Raw genomic sequence first — 13,479 nt, 5'->3', positions numbered from 1 at the left:
AGCAACCTGTATGTACCAAGAAAAGCCCTAACAGTACACGTCTGTATACTCGGCGCTCTGAGAGGAAAGCCTTCACCTGGCAACAAGCGCGCCGCCTCCCTGGTTACAGCACGCAGCGTCACCGCCCTCCTCACAGCACGTGACCTTCACAATGCCGCAGCCGAGACACCTGAACACCACGTGACCTAACCAGCGGCGCCTGCGTGCAGCCTCCGCCCCCACGTGGTTAGAAACCTTGTTGCTAGGAGACGGAGGAAACTTAGCAGGAAGCGCTTTGGACAGGTAAGATAGTCGGGCCGGGTCATTACATGCAGCGATCTCATCCTGTAGGAGAGAGGAAGCCGGCAGCTACTAGAATAATCCTGCGGTCCGGCCGTGGTGAGGGATGTGCATGGGGTTATATCCCAGTGATACATCCCATCTAACACTGCCCTAGGAGCTCATTCACACGGGCGGATGCCGTTTCTGGGCGTGAAATGCGCGTTTTCACAGACCCAAACTGCACAAATTTACTGCATGTTCGGTCCTGCTTGCGTTCTTTTTAGCGCAGGTGTTTGCACATGCAAAAAGTTGCGTGCACAATATGCAAGAAGATGGCGCTCATCTGGGTGCAAATGCGCATACACTAGTGTGAGGCCGGCCTAAGACCTCTTATTATAAAGGGTTTTACGTAATCAACATAAATGTTCTATGGCCGGACCCCAGTTATCCAAAGTATGGGGGGCCCAAGTCCGCCTTGTTCCTTCTAATGGCCATGGTAACGTTTGCATGGTGTCCTCTGCTGCCCCCTGTGGTCATAGGGAGGAAAAAATGGTGACTAGGGACCCCTGAGCTAGCGATCAGTGCGGGATCTGATATTTATCACCTGCTTAAAGGTGAATGTGGAAGACCCTATTAGGGTGTGTTCACACATAGCGGAGATGCTGCGGAATGCCGTTGGCCATTTCCGCATCACCTGACCAGCGGCGCTGCGCTCACTAGAGGCCTCCTTTAACCCTTTCCAATCCACTGTCTGACGTCTGAAGACATTATGATTTAAGGCTGTACAGCTCTGATAGTGGAAGACGTCCGTCAGGGTTCTCTTACTGTATATTGCCAGCCGCTCTGCTCTCGGAGCCTATCCAACGTGTCAACTCATGCAGTACTGGCTTTAGCCAGCAGATAGCGCCGTTGTATAACGGCAGAAAAAGAGTAAGCCCCCTAGGAAAACCAGGATACAAATTGGATTGGAAAGGGTTAAGGAAGCACGGAGAGCGCAATGACTTTGGGGGTGAGAGGGGGAGAGCGGTACCTTCTGAAATCAGTTGCAGAAATCCAGCAGATTTTGACTCTGTGTCTTTTGCGGAAATGCCCCTAATTTTGACCTTCCACTGTGGAAAATCCGTACAAACATACTCTTGAGGCTAACTTCACTCATGCAAGTGCGATAGTTGGTGGTAAATCATGGTCCAATACAGGGGCGTAAGTAAAGGCTCAGGGGCCCTGATGCAAAAGGTGAGCAGGGGCCCCCCCTCTCTATCTGTATCTGTACCCGTACCCATACCTAAACCATGCTGCACAGAGGCATAACTTGAAGCTTCTGTGCCCCAATGCAAAACCTGTAAAAGGGCCCCCAACTATAATGCTTTAGTCATAGTACTGGGATCCCTATATGGAGAAGAGAGGCCTTATGGGCCCCCTAAGGCTCCTGGGCCCGGGTGCAACCGCATCCCCTGCATCCTCTATAGTTACGCCCCTGGTCCAATATCGTGTTCACCAACATGCAATATCTCTGCAGATGTGAGTTGTATTTACATCAAAACAGCTTTGCATCGCTTCGGGGAAGTAGCGATCCTCCGACGTGGATGTTGGCCGTCGTGGTTGGGGGGTGGCAGAATTAGTCCCATTGTTTTCAATGGGAAGACCCTGCACTTACATGCTGCGATACTGCCGACAGCCCCGGCAATGGGAGATGCGAGGGCACGGCCAAAGATAGGACGAGCCGCAATTTGTTTCCTGCATTGTGGTGCAAATGACAAATGAGTAAATGCTGGTTTGCCGGCTGATTGGCTCATTTGTGCTGCCGGCAATATCATTTGACGAGGGATGTGCTGCCACCAGCAATAAGTGTATGGGGACCAATGATTGCACGAACAATCCTATGAATCATCGTTCGTACCCCAAACAGTCTGTATCCGTCTGTTTAACCCTTTGACACTTTAGGGCAAACATATACTCCCTCCAGCATCCGGGTTTGTATTGAGTGGGATCGGGAGCTGATCCTGCACCATACCCGGTGGGTACTGGCTGTCTTTGACAGCTGACACCTGCCATCAACAGCTGCCATCAGGACTGATGCCGATCACAGCTGTTAACCCTGACACACAGAATAAACATGTCTTTTTTTTTTGCTGCAGTGTGTATGCCATAAAAACAAAACCCCCGCGAAGACGGCAAAATTGTGTTTTTTTTCCCCCATGCTCAGAAATGTTAAAAAGTTTTTCAGTACATTATATGTTACATTAAATGGTACCATTAAAAAATACAACCCAGGAGGGCGTCGAGGGCATTACGAGTTAAAACAGCTCTGAAATAGAGATGAGCGAGCGTGCTCGTCCGAGCATTAGCATACTCGGAACTACTTGTTACTCGAGCGAGCACCAGGCGGTGCTCTGATGCTCGATCAGATTTCTGGAGGGAGGGGGAGAGAGAAGGGGAGGGAGGGGGAGAGAGAAAAATGCGGTCCATTGAAAAATGCTCGAGTCTCCCATTGACTTCACTGGGGTTCGGTACTCGAACAGAGCTCTCGAGCATTGCAAAAAGCTCGGCTCGAATAATGAGCACCCGAGCATTTTGGTGCTCGCTCATCTCTATTCTGAAACTACCTGATGACTGAGAGGACTAGATGCTACTGTTCCGGTTCCCCAAAAATAAATAGAATGTAAAAACCAAGTAAAGAAACACAAAAAAGTTAAGGCAGAAAAATACTGTAAGAATTCTCATTATCATGGACGTTTGCTTAAGGAAGATGCTATTCATGCGAATGATCCTGCGTGATCAATATTGTAAAATGATGCTTTTCGCTATTACTATGAAAATGTTCTTGTATTTCAGTGATTGATTGGAAAACAAATTTAAAAAATTAAAAACAAAAAAAATATACAACTAATCCCGCGAAAAGCAAGGCCTCAGACAGCTGCGTCTATGGAAAAATAAAATAGTCAGGATTTTTTTGAAAGTGGGGAGGAGAAACCAAAAATCTAAGAAAAAAAAAAGCGCTGCGTCTTTAACCCCTTAGTGACCACCCTATAGTGTTTTTACGTCCTGCAGCTGCAGGACGTGTATGGAGGGAGGTAGCGCCGCTATCTCCCTCCATACAGCGCGGGCGTCAGCTGTTTATTACAGCTGACACCCGCGGGCAATAGCTGCACTCGGCCGTTCGCGGCTATTAACCCTTTAAATGCCGCTGTCAATTCTGACAGCGGCATTTAAATCCCCCGAACGCTGTTTGGGGGTCCCGCACGGCCCCCCCACGATGAGATCGGGGGATCCGTGCAGGTGTCATGGCAGCCGGGGGCCTAATGAATGGCCCCAGGGCTGCCTTAGCAGACTGCCTATCAAGCTATCCACACAGGGTGGCTTGATAGACTGCCTGTAAAAAAGCAGTATGACGTAATGCTATAGCATTACGTCATACTGCAGGAGCGATCAAAGCATCGCATGTTAAAGTCCCCCAGGGGGACTTCAAAGTAAAGTTAAAAAAAAGATCAATAAAGTTTTTTAAATTGTAAAAAAAAAAAAAAGTTAGAAAAGTTTAAATCACCCCCCCTTTTGCCATATCTATTATTAAAAAATCTAAATCATAAAATAAAAATATGTATTTGGTATCGCCACGTCCGTAAAAGTCCGATCTATCAAAGTAGTGCATTATTTTTCCTGCACGATGAACGTCGTCCGAAAAAAAAAAAAAAGAACGCCAGAAATACACTTTTTTAGTTACCCTATCTTCCAGAAAAAATGCAATAAAAAGCGATCAAAAAGTCGTATGTATTCCAAATTGATACTATCGGAAACTACAGGACATCCCGCAAAAAATGAGCCATTGCTGAATTACGTCGACGTAAAAATAAAAAAGTTATTGCGCGCACAAAATGACCGCAGAAAATAATTGAAAAAAATTAAATATCTTAAAAAAAAATACAAGTACTACAGCAAAAACAATACTATATAAGTTTGGTATCGTAGTAATCATACTGACCCATAGAATAAAAATATCAGGTCGTTTTTGTTGCAGTTTGCGCGCCGTAGAAACAGGACGCACCGAAAGATGGTGGAATGTTGGTTTTTTTCCATTTCTCTCCGCTAAGAATTTTTAAAAAGTTTTTCAGTACATTATATGGTACAATAAATAGTGCCATTAAAAAATACAACTCGTCCCGCAAAAAACAAGCCCTCATACAGCGACCTCGATGGATAAATAAAGGAGCTACGATTTTTTAAAAGGGAGTAGGAAAAAACAAAAATGGAAAAAAGCAAAAAAGCCTGGTCACTAAGGGGTTAAGGGGTTAAAGGTCATTTAAACAAGTGGCGGTCTCGGTGATTGCACTTGTCAGCTGGCTTATATGAAGTCATGTAAAACCAGCTTCACCCATTGCATCTTCCATTGTGGATACAGGAATGAGTGAGGTCCACACTTACTGCAGTAGGATGTAACCTTTTCTAATATGGTAGGAATCGAATCTGATTTCTGCCCGTTGCAAACATCGCCATGTTGTCCTATTTTGAGGTCCGATGGCTGCACTTGGGGTTTTATCAGCTCAACTTTCTTAGTGTCCAAGAAAAACACATCCACATATAAAAGGTGTTTTCGGCTGTAATGAGGGACCCCTGATGGTCCCAAGAACAGTATTTTTGGATATGATGCGGGTGGAGACAGCACTCTGCATTTCAGACACTCTATCTCAGTATGCAAATAAGGAAGAAGGAACAATACCTTCCATCCTCCTTATTTGCATATTTCCCAGAGGAGCATGCATGGCCTTATAAGTCTCTTCACTCACCTTCTAGGTGAGACAATACCCCTCCCGACTGTATCTCAGTAGACACCATTCACTAATAAGAAGGTTGGGTTCACGCCAGCACTTTGTCTTTCCGTTGTGAACAACGGAAAAAGTGGAAGTGCTGGATCGGCACACATGCCAGAATGTCTCAGATGCAAATGTGAACATATCTGTAAAGGAAATGTGTGATTACAAAAAAAAAATAATTAACGGCTGGGCATGTTATAAAATGAAAAAAAGAATATAATTACCTTTGTTTGGTCTTCCCTGGAACACAGCTGAGTGTCTCCCACAACCGTGGCCCCCAGCGTGTATACCCGTCGAAGTCAGGTGACGAATGAAAAGTCGCAGCGCCACCGTCAGAACTCCTGACATCAGAGCTCACATGCTAGGCGTCATGATGGCAGGAGTTTGAGACTATGACACTGCGGCCTCTGATTGGCCGCAGCGGTAAACTGACTTCCTCAGGAGCCTCTCAGCAGTGCTCTATGGCAGTGTTCCCCAACTTCAGTCCTCAGGGACCGCCAACAGGTCATGTTTTCTGGATTTCCTCAGTATTGCACAGGTGATGTAATTATTGTCGGTGCCTCAGACATTGCCACAGGTGTTCCTACCATAGGATATCCTGAACACATGACCTGTTGGTGGTCCCTGAGCATACTCTCCTTTTTTGTTTTAGCCCATGCCCAGCCATTAATTTTTGTTTTTCACGATGACACAACCTCTTTAAATAGTCCGGTTTATTCTGCTTTTATCACATAGTTTAACTTTACACGGCACATGCGGTTTTTCTTGGTGATAGTACCACAATGCCGAAGAAAGGTGGAAAAAAGTCTGGCAAGCTAAGCCGTATGACCGAAGAGGAGCGGCTGCTCTACATGCAACAGAAGATGATGGCAGAGGAAGAACAGAACAAAAAGAAGGAAGACATGTTGATGCAATTTTTGAAGGTACTCATTCATTCATTCATTTATTCAAATTGTTCATAAAAATGAGGAGCTGAGCAGATTGTTATATAGTTTTATGGGGTAAAATTCAGTATAACTAGTATTTTCTTTGTTTATATCTCATTCTGAGCGTAGAGGTCCAATGGGCGGAGCTATTAGTGATTGACAGCTGTGTGAACAGGATTGCATACAGAAATGGCTGTTAATTACTAGTAGGACCACCAACTGGATCTTGCATATCAGAATAGACTGTAATTTCAATGTGACAGCCTCCTTTTTTAAAGGGGTTATCCAGAATTTTTCAAATAATGGGCTATCAAATTAGATTGTTTGAAAGGTATCGGCGCTGCAGCGGGCACGGCATCCCTTTCATTCTTTCCCAGGCACAGTTACGTACATTTTGTAGTGGCTGTGCCTAGCTTCATTCCTTTCCAGTGAACGGGAATGAGCTGTAACAATAAGTACAGGCCACTGCTAAAAGTACTGCGGCCCTTCCAAACAGCTGGTTGATAGGTGGCAGATCCTCCAATGATCTAATATCCTAAGAACAGGCCAACAATTTTAAAGTTGCGGATATACCCTTTAACTTAAAGGCTATGGAAACCTTTGTGCATGAAAAATCAAAACACATATATCTTACTAAGTCCCTGTAGAAAAATAATGATGCAGTCATCTTTTTGTTTTTTGTTTTTTTGTGTTTCTTTCTCATGCATTTAGAAAACACTATACTTGGTTTGCAATATCTCTTACATTGAATTTTCTGATCAGCTGGTTCCTCTCGTGAATGCAACAAGCTCAGTTCCTCCTCCCCTCTGGTCTTTCACAGGCTGTGCAGCATAGCCACGCCCACTGAATACTACACAGCTTTTTCTCTGTCTATCTCATCCTCTCTCTTAATAGCTGCTGCTCTTGTTCCCCCTCACTACTGATAAGAGTTTCAGCCCTCTGTAATAGTAGCTTTCTCTGCTCTGATCTCATCCACAATCCCCCTCTGTAATAGCTTAGAAGAAAGGCAGTTCATGGGAATGACCTGCTCAACATGATGTACTATTATGGCACAGAGCGAGAAGAGGTCAAAGGAGTTTTCATAGTTTACAAAAAAGGGACTCATGCCATTTGCTGTGCTTGGTGTTACAGTTCATATGGGCAGCAGTATTCTCTCTGAAGGAGTATATATTCATTACACCTCCGGCACACTGGTGTCTTTTTCATCCATGTGTAGCCAGTTAAAAAAACATACCACAAGCAGACAACATATTTACCTATATTATATTATTTTATGGTGGAACAGACACTACCGAATTTTTTCATGCAGAGTTGGACTGCGTGAAAAAACTCATTGCATGCACTACCATGATCTGTCTTACGGGCGATACTCGTCCATTCAAGTCAGTGGGGAGAGATGTAATGTAGGAAACAAATCGCGGCCTGTTCTATCTTCTACGCGCTCTCGCATCGCAGCGCCCATTGCTTTCAATGGGCTGAGGGCAGCATTGCACCACGTGCTAGGTGCACGCCATGCGATATGAGGTCTCCCATTGCTTCTTCCCCGAAGCGATGCGAGGCAGTTTTGACATGAAAACGCCTCACAACCGCAGGGAATTCACATGATGATGAGCGTGATATGGGGCTATGATTCACGGCCTTCTATCGCGCTCGCCAGTGTAAAGCTGGCCTAAGGGCTCCTTCACGCAAACGTAAATAAGTGTATTTTTTATGCGCGGAACAAGCATTGAATTAAACCATTGATTTTATGGGGTTATTCACATTTTGCATGCAATTTTTGGTCGCGTGAACAAATATGCAGCATGTTCTATTTTAGTGCGTATTATGTACCAAAATTAGCCAGTGAAGTGAATGGGACTGTGCAAATAAAAACGCAAGCAGAGCCGAAATATGCAGTTAATAGACTATTTTCGGTACTTGAATACGTTACATATTCACTGACCGAAATACGCTTTTACCCGTGTGAACGAGGCCTAAGTTTGACATTCAGATGATTGATCCATGCCTATATATGACCTTGCCTATAGGTTAGTGCGGCTAAGTGAGAGTCTGTAGGACTATAAATGGGAAACCGAAGTAGCAGCGTGATTATCTGATCAATATGCTCAAGTGACATTTGCTTTTTGCTCCATATCGTATAGCGCTAATAGTGGGTATTAAGCGGAAGTCCTAAATGACTATTGTATATCGGAAGGCCAGTGTGAATGCACTCATTTTGTTGCACTTATTCCTTTTTTATGCGACTTAAACTCGTCCAATGCTTCCCCTGTACAGGACAAACTTACTAAAGAAGAACAGAGCAGCAAAATTAATCTGAACAAGCTGAATGTACAATGGCGTGCCGTACTGCGGGAGGTGAAGGCCAAGGAGCTGCGCAAAGATATAGAGATTCTCCATCAGACGTTTGAAAGAGTTGTGGACTGCAAGGACAACGTCATCAAGGTGTGAAACTGATATTCCATGCTGGGTTAAGATTGAAGGCCCATTTAGACCCAACGATTCTCGCTCAAAAGTTGCTCAAAGCCGTCTTTTCAGCGAGAATCGTTGGGTCCAAATGCACGGACATCGTGCAGCTTTCAAGAAAACTAGAATTGAGTGAGGAATTCTTATCACAGTCTGCAGCGCTGATAAGATTCTTTCAGCTCGCGTTCTGCTAGTAGTTCATAGCGGGACGCGAGCTGTAATTGTGGAGAACAACTGTATTGTTCACCGAGCTATAGCAGCGGTGTCCCGCTCCGCCTGCATAGCTCTTAAGTATCTACTTAGCTACTATAGACTATGCAAGGTGATCGCTCAAAACTGTCACTCATACTGTCGTTTGAGCGACTTTTGAGCGATCATCTGTCATTGTAAATGGGGTCTAAGGCCTCATTCACATGGGCGTATTTTCTGTCCGCATTCCGTCCGTACTGGTGCAGTCAGTATTGAGTTTTTACGCACATGAAAAAAATTGAAACGTGCTCTATTTTGGTCCGTATTTACACACTGAAACTGCATACGCCCGTGTGAATGAGCCCTAATGATCATGATTCCAATTCCATACACTGATAGATTCATCATACTAGAAGATTATATACAGTCAGGCTATGCTGAAGCTAGCCAGGTATACTCACATATTCACAGTACATAGGAGAGTCCAAATCACAAGTATTGCAGGAATCATCCTTTTCAGGTGCCCCCTCTCCCCCCATTGGCTCTCTTTTCCAAAAAAATAACAAAAAATACTAACTTGGGGATCCGCTCCTAATCACATAACGGTGACGTCATCAAATATCCTTCATTCCCAGTGAGCGAGTTACATGCTCCGCCCTTGATCACATAATAGTGACATCATCACAGGTCCTGTACGCACACAGCTGCTGTCTGGCTAAGTGTTCATTAGTATTCCATAGCAAATGAGGCTACGGGGGGGGTTGTAGTCCGCCCGTAATCTGCACAAGTAAGCAGGACCTTTGATGATGTCACCGTCATGTAATCAGGAACAGAGCATGTGAGTCATTCACTCAGGATGAGCGTTACTGTCATGTGATCATGGGCGGAGCATGTAAGTCATTCACTCAGGATGAGTGTTACCATCATGTGATCGTGGGTGGAGCATGACGGTGACGTCATCACAGGTCCTTCATCTCCAGTGTTGTGCTGCTTCTTATCCCTGTTGTATGGGATGAACAATGTATTAGTGCTGTGTGTGTGACGTGCATGTAGCAGAGCTGTGTGTGTGACGTGCATGTAGCAGAGCTGTGTGGTGCATTGCGCCACCAGAAACACTGGTACTATAATTTCCTAATAATTACTAGTCTTTTCCTAAGCAACAGCCCAAACGTATTTGAACTGCTGATTTATAGGTTTTCTGTAACATTCTTTGATGTATAATGGGAAACTCCATTTTTGAATGGTTTCCCTTTAATTTCTTGCTGGACACAGAACTCTGTTATTGTTCCAAATTGCAGCTGATTTCTTTATCTTGTAGAATTTGCAACCGGAACGAGGAACCGGTGTTGGCAGTTAATTGAATGACTAATATTACGTGTGCACCCTCCCTACAGCACAGAGAACAAGGACTCCCGTTTAGTTTCTCCGTCTCCCTCCCTGAGGGTCTCTCACACAGAGCAATAAATCGTTGTAATGAGCGAACAAGTCATTTGGTCTCACACCGCATCCCTTTACATGCGCAGATCATCGTTTACATTTTTTATCCTAGCTCCTTTAGTCCGTTGTTGCTTTGTCAGGGAAGTCTGGAGATGGTTTATGAATGACTGAACTATCGCCTCCGTGTTTTTTATACCTGCATAAAATGAACAAGAAACGATAAGGGACCAAATTATCGCTCATCGCCTCATCTAAGCTGAATGATATTATCGTTCATTTTCGCACAATTCAAGGATTGTTTGAGCGATTGTGTAAAAGGACAATTGTTCTGTGTAAAGGGGCTTTGGGTTTTACATGCAGCATCATCCAAAAACAGAAATGTTTTTAGAAACGGAGGGGCACACAGCGCCGTCAAACAGGAAACCTAGATTAACTGTCCAGTGCCACATAGATAGCTTCATTAACCCCTTAAGGATCAGGCTGTTTTGTACCTTAAGGACCAGACACGTTTTAGGGATTTTACCCATGTGGCGGTTTTACTGCCCTATTTTTTTTCCTTCAGCTACCAAAATTATTTTTGTTCCTTTTTTTTCCCGTGACATATAGGGCTATTTCTTTTATCTTTTTCCTTCTCCTCGGGCTTCTCAGCTGTGACTAGCAGCTGACAACGCGACCTGCTCCTGCTTGATTGCAGCAGCAGGGGCTTTAATCCTACACCGTATTTCTGCGATCGGGTGGGATTAAAGCCCAGGACCGAGCACCGTAAATTTATTTAGCTTCCTAAGAGATTAAAGGGTTAATGGCCCTTTTTATATGGGCTAACGATAAGCACCAACTTTCTTGCGAACGTTTATTTGGCTTCTCATTGGCTCGCGTGATTATGCCTGCGATCAGCCGATGAGCAAGCATGCTTGTTTGACAGCTGATTGCATCCTTCACCTGGGCATAAAATGATCTCTTGTTGACTGTACATCTTCCTATGTGAACAGGACCGTTCTCGCAATAGATGCTATTGAATGCTATCTGTATGGGAATAAGTGATTGTATTAACCATCAGTTGTCTCCTTACTAGCGATCATGTAAATTGCAGTACTGAGCATTGATCGACATGCTGTATTGCCAATCAGTGCTCATTAAATGGGCATGGAATCTGTTTGTGTAAAAGGGCTTTTAAATATTGACATAAAATAGCTTGCTCTTTAATAATCTAATCAGTACAACTATTTTAAGTCTCATTTACACAGGACGAATGTCGGGCAAATGATGCCCGACACTCGTCCCTGTGTGTCCTCGCTCCCGTGCTCCTGCACGGGAACTAGTAGTGCTGGCTTGTTCACAGAGCGGCCAGCAGGAGGTCGGGGAGGCTGCAGGAGATTTTTCTCCTCTCGCTCCCCCGCCCTTCTCCATTGACATAACATAACGGCCGTTCAGTACTGAACGGCTGCTATGTACACTGAGCGATCAGCTCATCGTTCATCGTTTATGCTGCATAAATGATGGACGATGAGCTGATTGCTGATCGCTTAGTGTAAGTAGTGTCCGTTCATTACTGAACGGGTGCTGTGTTATGTCAATGGAGAGGGGCGGGGGAACAAGAGGACACAAATCTCCTGCAGCCTCCCCGCTGTGAGCTAACCATACTAGCTCTCATGCAGCAGCAGCGGATTCCACATGCAGGATGCCCACTGTATTGCAGATGACCGTGGAGGCTCGCAGGTGGTCATGCGCAGTACACTTCCATTGCCTAGCGGTGACACCGGTTGTACGACCTCCATTGACATCAATGGAGGCTGTCCCCACGGATTCCACTGCAAAATAGACCATGCTGCAATTGTTTTTCTGCTTACGGAATACGCAATTTATATACGAGTTTAAATGAAAAATCGAAGTTGCGTGCCTTTCAACGCCCACATTTTACAGTGGGTCTTCCACGGACGACGATCACAGAATCCAGCTTCGTGTGAGCCCGGTTCTAAACAGCCCCTGCGCAGTGCGTTTAGTTGTCATGGGGCCTTCTGTACCCTCCCAGGACTGCCATTAATAGCTATTTATCAATGTGTGCTTGTGGCACATTGGAACATGGTCTAATGCAATACTATGGGATTGCATTATACTGCTATGAGCGAATCACAAACGATTGCAAGTTCCCTATGAGGACTAAAAATAATGTAAAAAAAGTCTTATTAAATACTAGAAAAAATAAAAAGTTGTAAAAGTAAAAAAAAAAACAACTTTTCTCCCAGTTGGCATAGAAAAAAGAAGAGGAACGACCTTTTAAAGTGGGAAAGAAAAATAGTGCAAATTGCGTTAAAAGAGTATCTTACATGCCTTGTACCACATTTATTGTGTATTTTAGTTATTTTTTGGGGGGGTGGCCTAAAAAAGGGGTGTGGCTTTGCAGAAAGGAATATGTTGTAGTTGTAGGGCATGGTGTACATTTAACATCACGTGCCAAAATTTTGGCACAAAAACTGATGTAAATTAATGGATGGTATAAAGTTAGACAAAAGTGTATAAAGACGTGCTTGATTTATCATCCAGCATGAGCCACCGTGATAAATCTGGCACATCTTAATACTTCCCGGAAAAAGGCCTTTTGCACGGCCCAACAGTCAGGCAAGAATGTTCCTAGGAATGTTATTTTTCCAGCTCATCAGTCCTTGTGATGGTGCCTGACCCATAGAACACAGTTCATATGTCATTTTTACTGCACTGGGAACGCTTTAAAAACCCCTCCTTTCCCCTTCCAAGCCCTTTACCCCATCAAATAGTACCACTAAAAAACACAACTCGTTAGCAAAAACAAAAATGGAAAAAATGGTCCTAAAAGGGTTCATGAAAAGGACTTTCCTTTTGCACCAATCACCAAATTATTATAGAGGCGTTACCTTTATTGGCTAACCAGAAAAATTATATAAGCAAGCTTGCTAGTAGCCTCGCAGGCTTGCATATATCATTTTCTGATTAGCCAATAAAGGTAACGCCTCTATAATACTTTTGCAACTTTTATACAAGTATTTAGCATCATTGATTTGTCTGGCTAACTTGGTGCTATTGTATTTTTTGCTGTAGTCTCTAATAAAGGACATCGATGAGGCGGAGGAGCAGTACACACACGCCCTGCGCAGCCACCTGCAGAACATTGACCAGTTATTGGAGCTGCAGAGAGAGCGCCTGGACCTGCTGCAGGAGGAGTACCAGCAGGAGCTGGAGACTGTGCAGAGGGAGTTTGATACCGAGAGGTTCGTATATTGACTGCAACCTGTAAAACTGCAGATATCATACAGTAAATAGAAAATGGAATGCTGGGCTCACATGGGCGGACTTGAATTATGCCTTCCGCGATCAGCGTCCGTGCGGAAAAACGCGGGCATTGAAAAGGTATGAACTTTTGCCAG

At 44.4% G+C, this 13,479-nt stretch overlaps 1 protein-coding gene across 2 annotated transcripts in view; it reads left to right on the top strand.

Moving 5' to 3' along the window:
- The first annotated feature begins 205 nt into the window (after positions 1 to 205).
- CCDC65 (coiled-coil domain containing 65) overlaps positions 206 to 13,479 on the top strand; it is a 54,221-nt gene continuing 40,947 nt past the window's right edge. The window contains exons 1-4 of one of the 2 annotated variants that reach the window (XM_066585750.1): positions 206 to 282; positions 5,842 to 5,989; positions 8,267 to 8,434; positions 13,154 to 13,323. In XM_066585750.1, the coding sequence (XP_066441847.1) occupies positions 5,849 to 5,989; positions 8,267 to 8,434; positions 13,154 to 13,323 (479 nt within the window). In that variant the 5' untranslated portion in view covers positions 206 to 282; positions 5,842 to 5,848. Of the gene's footprint in view, positions 283 to 5,801; positions 5,990 to 8,266; positions 8,435 to 13,153; positions 13,324 to 13,479 lie in introns of both variants that reach the window. The other variant, XM_066585741.1, reaches the window with a different exon arrangement.

This window comes from Eleutherodactylus coqui, chromosome 1 (genome assembly GCF_035609145.1).
Source record: "Eleutherodactylus coqui strain aEleCoq1 chromosome 1, aEleCoq1.hap1, whole genome shotgun sequence".
NCBI lineage: Eukaryota > Metazoa > Chordata > Amphibia > Anura > Eleutherodactylidae > Eleutherodactylus > Eleutherodactylus coqui.
Note: the sequence above shows the minus strand (reverse complement) of the source record. Positions and strands in the feature narration are given on the sequence as shown.